Below are 18,497 nucleotides of genomic sequence, written 5' to 3'. Positions count from 1 at the left end.
CGGTTCAGTGGTTTTCGAGTCTATAGGGAACAGGCAGACAGACAGACAGACAGACAGACAATTCATTTTTATAATTATAGATGAATGTTTTTTTAACTTGAAATAATTTTGAAAACAAAAACACTTTTGAGCGGAATAGACATGTTAAATTTCCAGAAAACAAAAGTTTGGTGAATATGAAATCTCAAACGGGCTTAAAATCCCGGAAAAAACACCTTTAGTAGGGTGGCCACAGATCCGGGAAAAAACGAGAATTGAAAATCGCACCGGGCAAACCGGGAAAAAAACCTGGAATTTAGTCTCGAAACCGGGAAAATAAGATCAGGGATTCAAACCAAAATTCAAAATTCAAATTAATGATTTCAATTTCCTAGTTTGAGTTAAACAGTTCAAAAAATGTGTAAGAAGAATATCATAAGTTTTAAAATTGAAAAACTCTCATTAATTACCTCTAAATTGGGAAAAAATCTCACTAATTTTACCGGAAACCAGAATTCAAAACTGCCTCGAAGAATGAAATGAGAAATTATCCATTTTAAATTCAAAACTTATTTTTGAAAATTTGGGAATGTAAAAAGGGGCCGTTCACTAATTACGTAAGCATGATTTTTTAAATTTTCAACCCTCCCTTCCCCCCTGGTAAGAAAAAGTAAGATTTTTCAAAACCCCCTCCTCCCCCCATGTAAGATCTTACGTTTTTTATTGTTTGAAAATTGACACGTTTTTTTTAAAAAAAAAGAATGAAAATATTAAAAACGTGACATCCACGCTTCTAGGCATAGCACTTTTTAAGTAAAACTTAATAATTGCATTTGAAAAGCACAATTTATACAAAACAACAGATGAAATTTCATAAACGATTTTAAAAACCATCATTTAGATATAGTATGTTCGAGGTAACAATAAACTTTAATAAATTTCCACAATCGAATAAACAATATAAAATCTAAATTCCGATTAAAAAAGAGAGCTAAAGATGAGGTTTGCACAAGGTACCATAAAAATTGTAATGTTTTTGACCTGGAAATCAGAAAAATCTATAAAAAAAAAATAATTCTAAACTACAAAAATTGTTGCAAAAATGTTTAACGACAATAACGCTGTCAACTAAACTTAAAGCTCAGACTCATTTCAGTGGTGAGCGATAAAGTTTAAGGATTTTTTGGTTAATCGTTTGTAAAATTTAGAGTTAGTAGTGTCTATTACTGAAAAAACTGTCTAAAAATTAATTATCCTAAACGCCTTATATTGACTTTTGGAGATTTTTTGTTGATGAAGTCGTTTTCGAAATACGATGGATTCAAATAGTGGTGTCACAACGCGCCACTTTCCTTTTTGTTTCTATAAATTTCTCAATTAAAAATATTGTTATGATGAAAGGCAAGAAGTGACGATCTGTTTTATTAATGTGGTTTAGTGTTTTGGTGGCATAGGGGTTTGACTTGGATCTCTATAAGTTTGATACATTAAAAGACATTAAAAGATAAATAACATAACGTCACAAATAACCAATAAATAGGCAGTGAGAAAAAAACTGAGTAATATGGTTTCGAATGGCTGTGACGAATTATCAATGTAACATTTCTTACGTAAGATTTTTGGAAACCCCCCCTACCCCCCTGGTAAGAGATCGTAAGAAAATGTGAAACCCCCCCACCCCCCCTATGTGCTTACGTAATTAGTGAACGGCCCCAAAGATACTAATATTATAAGTGCCCAGTGATAGTGTTTTATTCAAGAGTTAATCACACATCTTTGCGTACGGAAGGGCGTTTTTTGTTAGCTCAAAAATTGATAATACACTGAAAATTTGATGGATTGAAAAGAAAACCATCTCCTATCAAACCCACTGTTTGAAAAAAAAAACCATCACGGGTTCAGATTTTCTTTCACAACTAACTTTTTTCGATTACTTATCACATTTTATCAAGAAACTTTGTAATTACACTTGATAGCTTGAATATGTTAAGATTCCTTTGAAAATTAGCAAAAAATTGGAATGAACTGATTTCTAACCTGATCTGTGACAAAAATTTAAATAAAATTTAGAAAATTCCAGTGAAAATTTACTTTAAATAGTCATATGAATTTTTAGCAACTCTGTATTCAAGAGCTTCTTTTTAAAGAGGGTGTTTTTGTCAATGAAAATTCCTGAAAAATATAAAATGATTCAACATTGCATGGTACCTCTCTCAAAATATTCATATTTGTTGCAATATTATTGCAATTGATTATTTTTACCTATTTCTGTTCGATAGCACAAGGCAACCAAATTTACGTTTTTCCGTTTGTCGAGGGGTTGAGAGCTGGTTTTGACTAATTTGAGAGCGACGTATCCAAATATGCAGTTTGTATTTTTTTTCTGCTAGCTCTAGTTTTCGAGATTCTAAGGTTAACTTAAGAAATTTGTTAGCAACATTTTGGAACATTTCTAAGATTCTTAAATCGAGTAGTTGAAACTTCTGAGAAAATTGAGGCGTCCTTGAAGTTTATATATCACAGTCTGGTGAAATGTGAGAATTAAAGGATATTTTGGATTTTTTTCTCTCTTTCAAACCATAAGTAAAAAAAAATCACAGTCTTGAACAAAGTAATTTGGAATTTGAAACTTTTATACCGTAAGCTCATAAATGTTCTTCGATCGTGTCACAAAAAGTTACATTTTTTCCATTGCTTTTTTAAAACTTGATGATTAAATTAAATTTTTTAGCATTGTTTCTTTGAAACTAGAATAGCTAGGTAAGATCTTCATCCTCTATCAAATGGAGGATAATAAATAGATTCGTAATCGGTTTTTTTGTTTTTTGTTGGTTTAACAAATTGATTTTACTTAAAATTTAGTAGTTTCAAATTTCAAAACAAAATATCACGAATTTAGGTGCGCAAAATCAATTTTTGAAATAAAGACTTTACAAATTTCGAAACATGTTCATATCATGTTTTTATTGCAATTTGCATTTTATAACTTAGCTTATAGTTTCAGAAAATTTTATGTACCTACACTGTTGAGTTTATTTGATTTTAAAAACCTTATTTGCCCACTTTTCAACTTGTTTTTTTTTTGCATAAATTCCCTTAGTTAGTTTTAGCTTAACAAGCTCAGCTTAGCATGTGTTTGCTGAAATTTAAAAGATTTGTTTTCCTGAGACAGGGGTTGTTTTCAAGCAAACCTTACACAATATGTTATAACTTTATCAACCGGAACAGTTATTTTTCATTATTTTACCTCAAGAAACTGCTCAAAATAAAAATATACTTTGAACAACTGACTGTTAATTTTCTTCCCTGAAATTGAATCCACATTTTTCTGCATAACAAAGCTAACCCTCTATTGAATTTATAATGAAAACGTTGGGAATTTTGTCTTTGGAAATATTTTATCGACTTCGTAACAATATTTGATAACATTTATAACTTATCAATAAATATTTTCAAACAGAACTGTTTTTCAATAGTTTAAATAGTTTAAAATAATGTACGAAATATTTTTTTTTATGATAAATATACTTTGTTATGTTGCATTTAAATTCAATTTCCAGAGAAAACATTCACAGCAATTTAAAATCAAATTTGGCTATCACGCCATGAAAGCAGAATTAGCAATTGTTTTTTTTGAATGATTTAAGGTTGCAAACAGCTTTTGCCTTTTCTAAGAGAAAGTTTTAAGAGCATATTGATTCCAAATAAGAAAATGTTTTGATGCCTTATATTGGCATAATTATGCTCTTCATGCTCTCGGAAACAAGGTGTAGTTGGGGTCTCAGTTTTAGCAAAATTTGGCATCACTTTGCTAACCAAGTATGGAAATTTCTGCTCTCATTTTTGCAGTGTTCCACCGTATGTCGAGCAAAATGAGAGCAAATTTTCTCAATGCGTGATAGCAAAATCTGCTATAATTTTGCCATAACGTCCGCTCGGAATGTTTTAAAGCACTAGATCATGCTAAAAATATTTTTAAAAAATCTTGAGACCGTATACAAGATTATATGCATTTTATTTGGAAATGTTTTCTTTAAAAATGTTATGGCTACTACAAAAAATTACATTGTTCCTTTTCAAATTTCTTTCAAAATTCGCAATTTTACTTATACATATACAAAAAATATTAACTTGAATCTGAAATTCATGGGTTCTGAAGTTAAGATTTTTGAAAAGCATAGGTCGTATACTATGAGTACCAATCAATTTAAACTGCAAAATTATAAATTACAATTTTACTGCGCTTTGAAAATTAGAAAGAAAAGTTTCTTATTTTAATTGATTTACGAAACTTCTGATTTTATTATAATAAACTAAGATATCATAATTTTGATTTCCTTCTGCCATTTTTTTTTAAATATTCGTTATTCGTTTAGAAATTGAAATTCCTTAGTTTAAAATGAAAAAATACAGTAGAACTAGAGTTGGAATAATGTTTTTTTTTTAATTTTTTCGATATCTTAAACTTTGATATGCTGTTAAATAATACCCAAACTGTTAAATAAACTTGTTGCCCAAATAAATATTTTTTCTAAGCTTTTGAAGTCAGAGTTTAAGATGCAAAAATATTGTTTCGTGAATGGTTTCTTATTAGTTATTTATTGCAACGAGTTGCAAAATAGTGATTTCTTTAGCACAAGTCTTAAATTGGTCCAACAGGGCTTGCCTAGAAAAGTTCGGATAGGATGTTTGGAAAATTGGAAATGACTGAAATTTTTTATCAAGTAGTAGTATAAACAATTCTATGTGAGTTAGTGAGATACATTTTTAGTAAAAAATTTATATTATACTTGAAGATGAAGATTTACTATGGATGATTGTAAAACGTCTGAAAACGACATTTTTACTGAATTGTCTGTGACGAGGGAGCTACATAAATGAACGCCCTCAGAACAGTTTTAAATTCTCCAAGACGTGGATTTGCGAGCTGAAGTAACACAGCTGTAATTTATCAAAAAATAATAGAATGTCAAATGACGAATGATGGATTGAAAAGTTCTGTTTAATACACCATTTTCAATGTTTTTGTAAACATGATTTGTAAACCCATGACGATTCTATGTAGGATGTTTTTTATCATTTTTATAAACCTCATATTTTTGAAAACCTTAAAATAGAATCGAGTTTGTGTTTAATGATTTTATTGTTATGAAACAAACAAATCAATGAACTTAGTTGAAAATTTTGAACTATCCCGACGAAAATGGACAATCAAAATCTTGGAAACCTTGAATTTTTGATTGGGAAAATCGAGAATTTCAAAAAGAAAAATTTGTGGTCACCCTGCTCTGGACAATTTAGCCATTGAAAAACCTTCAACGAAAATTTACATGTTTTTAAGTTCAAACCGAGGAATTTTGATTTTTTTTAAATTTTAGAAGGGGATGTGTGTATGAGTTTTACGTAGATATAGCATACAGTGTAATCCATCCTGAGTGTGCAAGTTCATTTTCCGTTTTAAAAGGGGAAACCTTTAAGGTTTCTAAATATCTAATCTAAATACTGGTATTTAATACTTCCCCAAATTCAGTGGTTGAATTTAAAAGAATCCATTTCTTGATTATGTAGTTATATACATTCAACCAAGCGGCTTAAAGTGCTTACCCAAATTGAATATAGGATTGTGTGTGCCATAAAATAAAATTTTTAGACTGAGCTGACGTTTGTTTAACTCAGGGTCATATCACTATCATATGGTAGAATAATGAAAGGTTTAAAAAAAAAGCAGCATTAAACTATATCTCACAGACTCCAAATAAGCTAATGTCCATCTTGTTCTGAATTTTTCTATCGGCATGATGAAAAAATTCTAAAAATTCCTCGAGGGATCAGTGGTTCAAATTTTTCTACTGGGAACTCAAACCTTGGGTTGTTCACGCAATTGGGTATATAATTCTTAGAAAAATAAAATCATACAAAATTCTCCCTAATTTTAAATATTCTCTAACATATACATGTTCACGTATTAGAATCCTAGGCATCTTGTCTCGTCCTAGTAATTAAGTGGAATACCGATCGATTCCTAAGGGTTTGGTTTGCTAGATATCTTTTGTAGAAAGTATATTTTATTTGGTGCGTATTATAAATTTGTCGATCTTTTTCGTTTGTTTACAGCAACTCACGGCCACGGTATTACGCCTAAGTGTAAGTTTTGTTAATCTCTCAACTGATTCGATATGATTTTTATTTATTGTTTAGACTTTAAGAAACTATGTAACTAAGTTCATTTTATTGAAATTAACATTTGTAAAACAAAGCAAAAATTAAACTATACAAAAACCGTCATTTCAAATTCCATCAAAAGAGAAAATAAAGCTGGGCGACTTGGTTACAAAATTAGGGCTGTGTTTGTGTTCTCTTTTTTATTGATTCATCTTGTTTCTCTCTTGGCTTCGGTTGCTTTGTTTTGCGCTTGTCAGACTCCGACTAGCAATAACAAATCTATTTTCGGTTTCGGTGAAAAGTATGATTCTCGATTCACGGAATAACTCTTTTTATATCCAGTAGTTGCACTCGTAATAATTTAGTGTTCAAACGATTAAAGTTATCGTTCAGCCATGCTTCCCGAAACGATGGTGTTTGGAATTACGCTTCTCCTAACGGGGGCGATTCTGTTTCTTCTGATCTATTTCGTATCCTTTGAAAGATAACTGAGAAAATCAATAATTATTTTAATACAAAAAATCATGAATGAAAATCTAATTTTTCCTTAGCGAAAGCATGACTGTTTTAGGTGATTATTCTGTCGGATCTGGAATGTGACTATCTAAACGCTCAACAGTGCTGTTCGAAGCTGAATTTTTGGATCGTTCCCAAGATTTCGGCTCACAGCTTTGTCGCCTTCCTGCTGCTAATCAATGGCAATTGGATGCTGTTCATAGCTAATCTTCCGATGATAGGCTGGCTTCTTTACGACATCATCAAGGTGCCCAGTGGGAATCTGGGCGTGTACGATCCGGCAGAGATTCACAACCGTGGAATGGTGAAGAAGCACCTGCGGGATACGATGATCCGATTCGGGTACTTCTTGATCATATTCTTCGTCTATCTTTATTGGTAAGATACCATTTGGTTTATTTGAAACTAGTCAATAATCGTTGTTTATTTTAGTATGATACTCGCTATGCTGAAGGGAGACCCAATCAGACGTCACGAAGAGGAAGAAATCGTAACGGATTTCTAGCCCATGGTTAACCAGCTTAGTCTCAGGACTAGGGAGCGTTTTCGATTATAAATTTTAAGATGTTTTTTAGTTTTGCTGTGAGAAAATTTTCTCCAGCACATCATGACTGAGAACTGTGTAATTTGGTTTCATAACCAACTTGCTTCCCAAGGTCGTTGGATGCATTTGTTAAAGGCCAAAGATTTCTTCGACAATTGAGATTAAAAGTATTTTTTGTGTTATTGCTATATGTTTTCACTGGGTGGTCGATTCAGAATGGCGTTACGAGCTACTGAATTGAATAACTCGAAGTTTGATCCATTTCATAAGGTGCAACCTGTGTATAGATATGATGAAACTTAGCATGGACAAAATGACGGTCGCCAAAGCAATCTCAAAACTTAATTGGTCTAGCATCGATTTCATCAATACAAACAAATAGTTTCTTTTATCCAAGTTACTCATTAGATATCATTATAATCATCCTCATAATTCTCGGATAAACGGCTATTGATTATCTCTACCCCCCTTATTCTGCGCCGCGCGTGGGGTGACAATAGTCGAGTCGAGTCGGAGTCACGTGAGTCTTGTCACCTTATTCTCGAAGCCGATGTGACAGAGCATACGGTTTGTGTCTCACGGTGACTACTAGATTAGGATAAGAATTCAAAAAGTTCATTCTAAAAGACGTTTCTCACCTAGAGCGACTACTGGAATCGGGTGACTCGACTATCGTCACCTCACGCGCGGCGCAGAATAAGGGGGTACGGCTAATGAATACAATTTGTATTAAATTATTGAATTCTCATCGTTGGTTCCTCATTTAAACAAAAAGTTCTTTAAAATACGCGGCAGAGAAAATTAAATAACGCAAATATAAGATTTGTGTAGTTCATTTATAAAAAAAAGTTGATGAAATTTTCTGATTACTAACATCTTCAAACTTAAAATAAAATAATAAAAGATTTCCTAACATGTTTGTGAGTTTTAGAGTTGATAGAAACTATGAGCAGATTGACATCACAATTTTTTTCGGCCTCTATTTATAAGTTTTCCTGCTCATGGATATCTTTCTGAATTTTAATATGAACTTCACTGAGTTTATTTTGATGAAGTAAAGTCAGTTGGCTGTCCTCTTAAATGAATTGATTAAACGTGTATAAAAAAAATACTGTAGCCAGTTCGTCAAGACAGTCATCAAATATAAAGTAGTAACAGTTTTGAAAGTTTTTATTTTTCTTTTTTCTTACATGTAGTCGATATCACACACCAGACTTTAGTATGATAATGCATAACAAGGACTTTAAGGTTTACATTTGAGCTAAGCTCGATTTTTTTTACAACTCAGATTAAGAACTCCAACTAAGAATTTTTAATAATGATTTCAGACTCAGAATGCAGATTCAGATACATATATTCAGAATCCGAATGGTGATTTTGAATTCAGATCTAAAATTCGGTTTAAAAATTTAGACGAAGTATTCAGATTCTAAATTTTTATACAGAATGTTTGAAAATTGCGATTAGAAGTTTAGATTATAAATTCAGAAACAAAAATCAGATTCTGAATTGGAATTCAAAAATCAAATTCTTCCTTTATCTTAAGAGATTTTCTTTTACTCAAAAGTGTAAACGAAAAAAAAAAAATTGAGAGGTGTGAAATATTTAAAACAATTAAATTCAGGATACTTCTTGGTCATATTTTTAATTCAATACTGAGGATGAAAGCCTCGATAAATTAAGAGTTCCTAAGTATCTGAAACAGAAACCAGATGAGGAATACAGATTCAGAATCATGAATTCGTATTAACAATTCTGATTCAGAAATGATATTCGATGTGAAGATTCAAAATACACAGAATGAATGTTTATAACTCAGAATCTGAATTCAAATTGAAAATTCAGATTCAGATTCTGAATTCGAAATTGTGCCTTTTCGATGTTTCAAGTCAATATTGACGACTCCTCTTGGGTTTACACTTTGCATGTTGTGACAACCAAGGGGTCAAAAGATTCTAGCTACCAATTGTTGCTCTCTGGTTATGAGACAACCTAACTTTCCCCCTACTTGTGGATCATTTTTATCAAAATGGCTCGTTTGGCTTGATGTTCTATTTAAGTGAATTTACACCTGAATGACTCGATTAAGTCAGTTGAAACTCAATAATTTTAAACATGAATGGTAATAATCAGTAAATCCTGAATAAGTATTCGAACAACTAACTAAAAACAAAACCCTAAGGATACGCATGGTTTTTCTTAAACGACGACAGTCAACACCAAAACAGCATAATACATAAAACTTGGGGGATGAAGAAAATCATGCGCTCACCAGAGCGATCGAGAGAGCCAACACACCCTTTGCTTGCTCTCCCTCCGAGCAAAAACTTACACGTACACACAGAAAGAGCGATTCTCTCAGCTATAAAATTCAGCCAGCATCCAGCGGAAAAGTTTCCGGGGAAAAATTTGCTCAGCTCCGATTAGTTTTTCCCGTGAAGTACACGTTGTTAGACGTGCCCTTCGTGTGGGGGCGTTTTCTCCCGGTAGAACGCAAAACGTGATTGTAAAATGGTGAAGAGCTTGTAAAAGGAAACAAAACACATTCACTTTTGTGAGACTTTCATTTATCACCATATCAAAAATGAGTCTATGAGGGTTTAAAATTAAACATCTTTTCAATAGGATACTAGGACAATTATCAAATTATAATTTTTTATGCCCTGAATTGAGTTCGCTTGGAATGGAAAATGTGTTAATGCTCAGAGAAAAACGAGCTTCAATCTTTGAATTATAATTCAATGATATTATTCCAATATTATATCGTATCAGAAATTTATTGTTTAAGTTTTTCTTTCAACTACTCTCTAGTTTTTATATGATACTAGCTGATCTGGAGTGCTATGCTACGCCTACAACTTCTAAAATTGAAGGAAATTAAAAAAAAGAGATTGATTCTTGTTTTCTGTTTTCAAAACCTGTCCTAAAATTTGTTTTTTAATCTTATTTTGTTTCTAAAATTAAGACTCTTATTTATTAATAAGTTTCTATATGCTGCCACAATAAATGTTTTACTTTTGAATAATTCCTCTCCCAAGTCAAATAGTGGTTCCATTTGATCACTATTTAAGTCATTAAACAGTAAATCATGAGAGTCACCCTGTTTAATAATAAAAAAAACATTTCTCGTACTCCAATCCCTTCTATGCGAAAGTTGCTCGATCATTTCTCAAGTTATTAAAACAAAGTATGGTGGCACCGCTCTCCCTTTTCAAACTCACCACTGAAAAAAAAGTAGAAGTCTTAAATTTTTATTTCCATTTACTTTCCTATGACAAATTTGACCCCTTTGCTTAAAACATTATCGAGTCATGCAAAAAGTTGTATGAGAGCTCTCTCTTTCCTGTTTACCCTCCACTGGAGGGTTCTCGAATAGGCATAGAAACATTTCTACATCCCAAAACCCCTCTCTTACTAAAGTTGGTTTCTTTCTTATGATTAATTCTATAGATATGCAACAAAAATGTATAAGGCTCCCGTCTACTCTTCCTGTCTCACTCAATGAAAGACGGGATGGATTCCAAATAATAATAGAAACATTAATCGTATCAAAATACAATCCCATACCAAATTCGGTGCCTATCGACGGATCAACTTTCGACATCTGTTAAAAAAAACTGCGGTAGCCCCCTCTTCCCTGCCTTTTTTTTTACTAAGATCTGGGAGGGGACTCAAGCAATCATAGAGTCTATCCACTCCGTATCCAAATATTCTTTCATCCCAAATTTAGTTCCATTTGCTCGATTATTTCACCAGTTATGCAAGAAATTGTATGGAAGCCCCCTCCTCCTTTAAGTTTCTCCAATGTCAGGTAGGAAGAGCTTTAAACCATCTTGAGAACTTTTGGATCACCCAAATACCCTCGCATGCCAAATTTGATTCCCCTCGCTTGATCAGTTATCGAGTATTGCAAAAATTTGTATGGGTCTTCCTATCATCCCAATGCAAATCGGAGTTTCAAACAATCATAGAACCTTTTCCCAGGCCAATTTTGTTGAATTTGCTTGAATAGCTATCGAATTTAGCAATAACAATGGTATGGAAGCCCCTCCTATTACTCTCCCCACTGGAAAAAGGAAGGGGTCTAAAAAAATCATTGAAAAATTTCTTGTATCCAAATCCCCTCACATGCCAAATTTGGTTCCATTTGCTTGACTAATTCTCGAGTTATGTTAAAATTTGTAAGAGAGCTCTCCTTTCCCCTTCCTACTTCCTCTCTGGAATAATGAGGGGTACCAAACATTAATAGAAATATTTCATGGCCAAAAATTCTCCCATGACGAATTTGGTACCATTTGCTTGAATGGTTCTCAAGTTATTTCTTTTTTGCTTTGGAGACCCCCTCTTTATTTTTTCCCTTCCTGTGAGAGGCGAACGAATAAGGCTTCAGTTCAGTAGTTTCCGAGTCTACACACAAAAAAAAAGCATAGTAAAATTACTAGATCCGTGGTTTAAATGAACATCACGCAACCATATTTTTGAGTCAATAATGTTTTGTTCTTGATATTACCATGCACATAGTAATTTTACTTTGTGTTAATTTTCGCGGCGCATAGTAATTTTGACTACGTTCATAGTAAAATTGTCAATGATAGAATGTGCTCTTTTACTTCGAGCATTGTAAAATTGCAATTTTCCATTATCGTAATAACACATTAAAATAAGTACCCTATCATGATATACATCACAAAATTACCATGCGGCATTGTATAAAGACCTCGAAATAAAATTCATTTGTTACAAATTAAAATTTTTATTTATTCAAATTATTTTTCTTTATGCATGAATTGACATGGTGGTAGCATCACCCACGAATGGGGCACATGGGTTGCATCACACTTAGCGTCTGAAATGAAAATGAAAAAAAAAACGGGAAACAATTAATTGTTGGAAATACGAAAACGTACAAAAACTATTCAGTTTGCTTGTTCAACAAGCAGTAAAATAATTAGAAAATAAAAACACAATTTCACTCACCTGAAAGCCTGCATTTAACGGCCCGGCAGATGTGCTGAAATTAAGCCAGCTCACCGGTTAGCAGCTTTCGTCACAATGTCCTCCGACGTTGTCCAATATCCGAAATCGAGGGAGGTTGAGGAACTCGAGCGCATTCGCCGACACTAAATAAATTTAAAAAAACAGTATCACACATGGAATTTAAAAAAATGGTAAATTCGCCTATCCGCTGGTGAATGAAATAGAACGAAGTCTCACTAACCTGAAAAATTTCCGACCAGACTAATCTGCTGCCCCGCTCCGGGTGCGTTGTTTCAAAGGCTCGTTGAGGCCCTTTCCAGCTGGTCGACGACACAATCTGGGAAATCTTTCGTCAACAATATAGGAAAATTGTTCTGTTAGCATATTTCATAAGCAGTTAATTAGAAGTAACAAAAAAAAAAAACACACAATTTACTCACCTGAGGGAATGTACATTTCCCGATCTGACAAACCGACAATTTTTATTCGCGTTCCGAAATCGCGAACGGCTGACCCGTACAAAACAAACACTCGAACGAAGCACATAGTAAAATTACTATGAATTATAATGCGTATAGTATTTTTGACAACATAAATGACAGGTGTTTCAACATTACCATGGGCATAGTAATTTCAAGAACACGAATAGTGTGATATCAAAATATCATGCGCATGGTAATTAAGACACGAGAAAATTACTATGAGCTGTCAAAGTTCGCATAGTAAAAATACTATGTCGTAGTATTATCGCCCAGATTTTTGGTAACAAATACTAAATCATGGTTGAAAATACTAAATGATGGATATAGTAAAATTATCATGACTCTGTATTTGAAAAGCCCATGCAATTTTTTTCCGTGTAGGGAACACGTATCATTACTGATGGTATAAGGTTGCCAGAAGTTTTTCGGCACGTAACAAGGCTGGGCATATCCGTGCAATTCAATCTTAAATCCTGCAAAAATTCAGGCATTAGATTTCAAAATTTTTAACCCGAAACCCGGGCAATATCCTGGCAAGTTTAGGCAAAACCGAGGAATTTTTTAACATAAATCAAGAAATAAATCGCTTGATTCAATATTTTTTACATTGAAACATACCAATAGCAGATTCAAATTGTATTTTAGCCTTCCAAAAAACCGTTAATAATTGTTAAAAAAAAATCATCTTTGAACGTTAAAATCAAAAATCAAAATGACTCGAATTGTGTTTTTCGTTTGATTTAGCAAACAAAATGAATAAATCCAAAAATCAGGCCTATTTCAACGATAATCGGGCATCCGCCGGGCGTACCAGGCTTTTCCAAATTTAGTTTCAAATATCCGGGCAAGTCCAGTTAAGACGGGGCATTTTAGCAAGCTTAGTTGTGTTTGTCTGGAAATTTTTTAATTTTGTTTTGAAATACGAACATGATTTTGCTTTTAACTTTGAAACAGAGTATTCGTTTTGTACCAATTTGTAAATTTTCTAAAGGATTCTTTCTGTTGAACAACTCGGTCGAAGACCGTGTAGTGCGAACGAACAAAACGCAGATCAACTATTGTGTTGTGTTAAACTCAACCCTGTCCGATTCTAACATTTCAAAATAGTTGATCCGTGATTGAACAAAAGTTAAGTATGTGGTGAAAATGCTTCTTAAAAATTTCTACCCGCTCTTTACAACACCTGTAATTTTCTTCTAATCTTCTTCTATCCATCTATAATTTTCAATTCTTGAAATGTTCTCACTATGAGAACATAACATTCACCGATAAGGCCGTACAAATTAATTTTAAAATATGTGTTGTATTCCACAAAACATGAAATAAAAAAAAGTTTGAATAATTTTTCGGTGTACGTTTTTTTGTCAACAATAAGCAGTTAGCGATTAGCGCTTTCAGCATATTTAGTGGTTTTAATTAGCGATCGCTATCTTTGACTGAGTTAGCGATTTAGCCAGTAGCGCTAATTTTTCTGTTAGCGACTCCTAATACTGATCTTAAATAAATACTTCGTTATTAACATTTCTCAAATTCGGATTTTTTGTTTATCGTCGTGATAGATTTATAATAAATTGATCGACTTTTTTTGGTGAGTTTTGGAATGATTAGATATATAAAACTTTTTAACCAGTTGCCCATACGTTTCGAGCTACTTGGCATTAGCTCCTCTTCGGTGGACACTAAATTCAGCAAACAGATTTTATTAACATTGAATTCGACTGTATTCATTTAGTTTTTCAGATAGTAAAAAATAAATTCGCCAATTTAAAACGTCAAGGTACCGAATTTTTGTTAAAGTTTATTCCTTTTTCATAAAAAATCACACTAACAAAGAAAAACTATTCCAAATTGAGAGGGACATGAAATAAGTAAGAGGAAACCTAACATTTTATTTAGCTGTAACATTTTGACCTGGGAATATACTAAAGCAAGAAGCTGGATAGTTATGATGATTTTTTATTGATATTTTGTCACTAAGTTTCTAATTTTGACTTAATTTTCTCAAAATAAATTTAAATTTTGTTTATTTTTTTTTTGCATTGAAAAACCTGACCTATAGAACAGTGTTGGTTAACTCTAGAGCTCGAAATTATGGCGAGTGTTCTTCCAACTGATTATCTGTCATCTTTTATTGACAACTTTTTCTAAAGTAGCGTTCTATTGAACAGATTATACAGAGAATTAAAAAACTTATCAATATCCTGGACGGTAGTCTTTAAGATTTTTTCGATTACTTGCAGGTTTTGAAAATATGGGCGCCATTTCTATTCATATGAATTGTGTACAGATCCTCTCGTTTTGTTGAAATTAGTAGACGTCCTCGTTCTGGATGTGATGGAAACTACTTTTTATGACCTTGAGTGCTATTTATTATTTCTCGGAATGTTATGTGCGTTATTTTCTCCTGTTTTGGGTTGAACCACCTGCCTTTCAATTGAAGAGCAGTAGGAGGTTCAGGTCAATAAATTATCATTTTATAACTTGCTTTTGTATGAAATTTGATGAATATTTCTCTACAATGGGTGTGGTTTTGCAGTATTTTGACAAAAGAAGAGTTTGATATTTGTTCCGGCCTTATTACAAATTTAATTGCTGAGGTAAAAATAAATAGGTACTCTTGATTAAGTGCAGAAGGAAGTATGTGTTTGAAAAAGTTATAACATTTTGCCCGATTTTATCCGGGTTTGCCCAGATATTCAATATAAAATTAAGGGAAAGTCCGATCCAGCCCGGTTGCCCGGATTTCATTGAAAAAGCCCGAATTTGGCCCGGATTTATTCTATGCAAAATTGGAAGATCGATTCCAGCGGATTTGTTGTGATATAACGCAGTTGGCAAATCTGTTGTCTCCTGAGCCGATGTCCGCGAGTTCGAGCCCAAGAGTAAACATCAAACACAGTTGTACTGGATAAGTTTTTCAATAACGATCCGCCAACTGCAAACGTTGATAAAGTCGCGAATGCCATAAGAATGGTAAAACGACTATACTCGAAACAAAAAAAAATTGCTGGTTTTGCGGAAAGGCAGACCAAGTGTTGTAAAAATCAGTAAATCGCAAAATGTTTGCTGTTTTTCTGAAATAAGTTGTTTTACTGAACGCTTTCAGTAATTTGAGCTGCTGGAAATAAAACCAAAAAAAAAAAATTACTGTGAATGGATAAAAAAATGGGAGAAGGGCATTTATTTTATAATCTTTTAGACGAACTTCTTAGCAAATGAAATCTTTATGTACCTACTAGTAAAATCTATAAAAAAAATTAAAAAAATTAAATAAGCTTTAAATTTTGTCATCAAAAATTAGCTTATTTTCCGCTACTAATGGGGAAACGTCGACAAGCGCGCACATGTGTTGCCACCTCTTGTTGATTATTTTCCGTAGACTATACTCTCTCGCCCCCAGTCAGTCAGCTGAATGTTGTTTTCTCGCGCGGCACGCGTTGTTGTCACCGTAGCTGGTTGTATTGGTGGTTTCTGTTTTGAGGAGCCCCATCCGAACGAAAGTGCTCACTCTTTGGGGCCAGGTTGCGAATGTTTTTGGATCTATGTTTCGCGTCCCATCCATCCTAGAGATTCTCAATTTTGGGCCGCATTTGCTCCCCATTCGCTCTCGCTTGTCGGTGTCCAGAGCTCCACCAGTCACCAGTCAGTGGGGCATGTGTGCATTTCTGTTTTTGTGACCGAATGATGGGAGGCATCTTTCTCTGAGAGTTGGTGTTGGTGTGTGACCCATCCATCCATCGCACTCCGGTGCAGCTTTGGGGACAGGTTCTACACTACGACTGGATGGAGCTGCTGGCCAGAGAGACTCGAGATAGCTCCCCATCATCATCATTGTTGTCATCGTCGTCGTCGCCGTCGTCGTGGTCGTCTCCGTCTTCAACCAACTGGCTCAGTTCAGAGTGGAAAAGTCTAGCAAAATGATCGGATCTATCAATGAGCCAAAACACGGTAACGCGTTCGGAAGGTGATTTTGCTGCTGCTGCTTCATCAGTTTATTAGTAGGGTGCTGGGTGATGTGGCCTGGCGGAACAAGTGTGAGGTTACTACATCGGAACGGGTTAAAAAACTATCGGAAGTTTTTGTGGATGATGGAAAAAGTTTGATTGAAAGGTGACGAATTTGTAGCGGAACGCATTGTGGATTTTTCTCCATTTCGGTGAATCTGGTGGTCCAGCAGCTAAAAAGGGGGGCCTCTTAGGCAGAACTCCTTTTGCTCCTCCAGCAGAAGAGGATATCTAGGCCACACCAGTATCTCGCTCTCGCGGGCTCGTCAGATTTGGTCTCGGAAGGTCGGTTCCCCCTGCACTCGTAGCGGATCGAACAGAGCACCGAAAATCTACAGTGAGTGGGGTCAGTCTTCTTCAGTATGTGGATAAGAAGTTAAAATTGTGTTTCGAGTACTGACGAAAGTTAATCTGTTTATCGAAGAAAGAAGAAGCTTCATCTTACGGATGTCGGATGCGCGGTCGTCGTCGGGTGGGTAAATAAAAAGCCCCAAATTACGTAAATTCTCACCTTGTGCTACACAGTGAACGAATTAGTGGCTTTGTAGTAACTCATAAAAATATCACTACTCGGCTTAAGCCAATTGCAATCTCCGTGACGACGACGTCGTCGTTCATGGATGTATGTTGTTTTTTTTTCGCTGTTTCATACCATAGTGTAAAACGTCTGGGGCACGTACAAACAAAATCGGCACGAGAATATCGTCGAAGAAAAGCCGTCGCCACTGAGAATGAGCTGAGCTGAGAATCCAGCCAGCAGTATTGTGCAGTGCGATGAAAGGAGGGGCAACCTTTTTGCCGAGAATTCGCTGCTGCTGAATAATAACTTTTTGATTACACCGAGAAGTTTCAACTAGGAGTCGCAACTACCGCGCCAGAATTGAGTGATTACCCTTGAGAGCTGATGTTTCAGGCCTTGACGGTGCCTAGTATATTGTCCTACAGACCTCCAGATCGAAGCTGGAACTGGAAACAGGAGGGCAACTCTCATCGGTTGAATAAAGTGTGTCTAGCTCGGACCGATTGGTTTCGCAGGGGTCAGTAGCCTTGAATGGTAACATTTTGAATGCCACACCACTATCAGTGTGTTGTACAGATTATGCATGACGGGGCGTTCAATGATTCCTTAAGCTTCTACGGATATTGCTGCTACCACACATGTAGATTGACTGCAGTTTTTGATTGACCATTACAGCAATCGATGTGAATTCTGTTACGGTGTTGTAAATTGAAGTAAAAATTTGATTATTGGCTCCTGAATTCGTGACAGTGTAATAAGTTTTCATAAGATGGGCATCAAATATGCGACTACAATAAAATAAAGGTAAGCTGGTTTGGTTTTTGAAAAATAACCCATTTCACAGTTTGGGAATATTCGGAGCGTCTTAACAAATGTATTCAAATTTTTTGCATTATACAAAGCATTGTTGAAAGAACATTTAGTATTTTTTTCGTAGAAAAATATTGAAAAATGAGCCGGTGACGGAGCACGTTCGCGGATTTGCGGTGGACACTGTATCTCAGCACAGAATCATCTGAAGTCAAAAAATCAGAGCAAAATATTTTTAATAGATGTTTTTCTGGACCCCAACGTTTTTATTTAACTTAAAAAAAATTTTATGAAATTTTTGTGGCTGTTTGAAGTAAAAACTACGATTTTTCAGGAAAAAATCCGCCATTTTTCGCCCGTAAAGTCTCCCCAAAGTAAAAAAAACAAAAAAGAAAAACGTTGGGGTCTGGTATTTTATATGTAGAAAATATGTTCCAAATTTGAAAATAATCAGATAAGTAGTTTTCAAATGAAGATGTCCACGGACTTTAAAAATGTGCTTT

General features: G+C 34.2%; 1 protein-coding gene and 1 long non-coding RNA gene across 2 annotated transcripts; one reads left to right on the top strand and one right to left on the bottom strand.

Annotated features, from left to right (window-relative positions):
- The first annotated feature begins 6,408 nt into the window (after nt 1-6,408).
- On the top strand, nt 6,409-8,347 carry LOC129743745 (protein cornichon homolog 4-like). The gene is made up of 3 exons (XM_055735883.1): nt 6,409-6,611; nt 6,713-7,035; nt 7,090-8,347. Exons 1-3 carry the CDS (start codon nt 6,537-6,539, stop codon nt 7,160-7,162), a joined length of 471 nt encoding a protein of 156 aa, XP_055591858.1. The 5' UTR covers nt 6,409-6,536; the 3' UTR covers nt 7,163-8,347.
- Nucleotides 8,348-11,827: 3,480 nt separating this feature from the next.
- Nucleotides 11,828-12,779, bottom strand: LOC129743746 (uncharacterized). The gene is made up of 4 exons (XR_008736673.1): nt 12,619-12,779; nt 12,420-12,524; nt 12,179-12,321; nt 11,828-12,047 (listed from the first exon to the last, which is right to left on the bottom strand). It is a non-coding gene; the product is annotated as an uncharacterized LOC129743746 (long non-coding RNA).
- Nucleotides 12,780-18,497: the final 5,718 nt, after the last annotated feature.

Source organism: Uranotaenia lowii, chromosome 2 (assembly GCF_029784155.1).
Source record: "Uranotaenia lowii strain MFRU-FL chromosome 2, ASM2978415v1, whole genome shotgun sequence".
Taxonomy (NCBI): Eukaryota; Metazoa; Arthropoda; class Insecta; order Diptera; family Culicidae; genus Uranotaenia; species Uranotaenia lowii.
The sequence above is the reverse complement of the archived record's forward strand: the minus strand, read 5'-3'. Positions and strand labels throughout refer to the sequence as shown.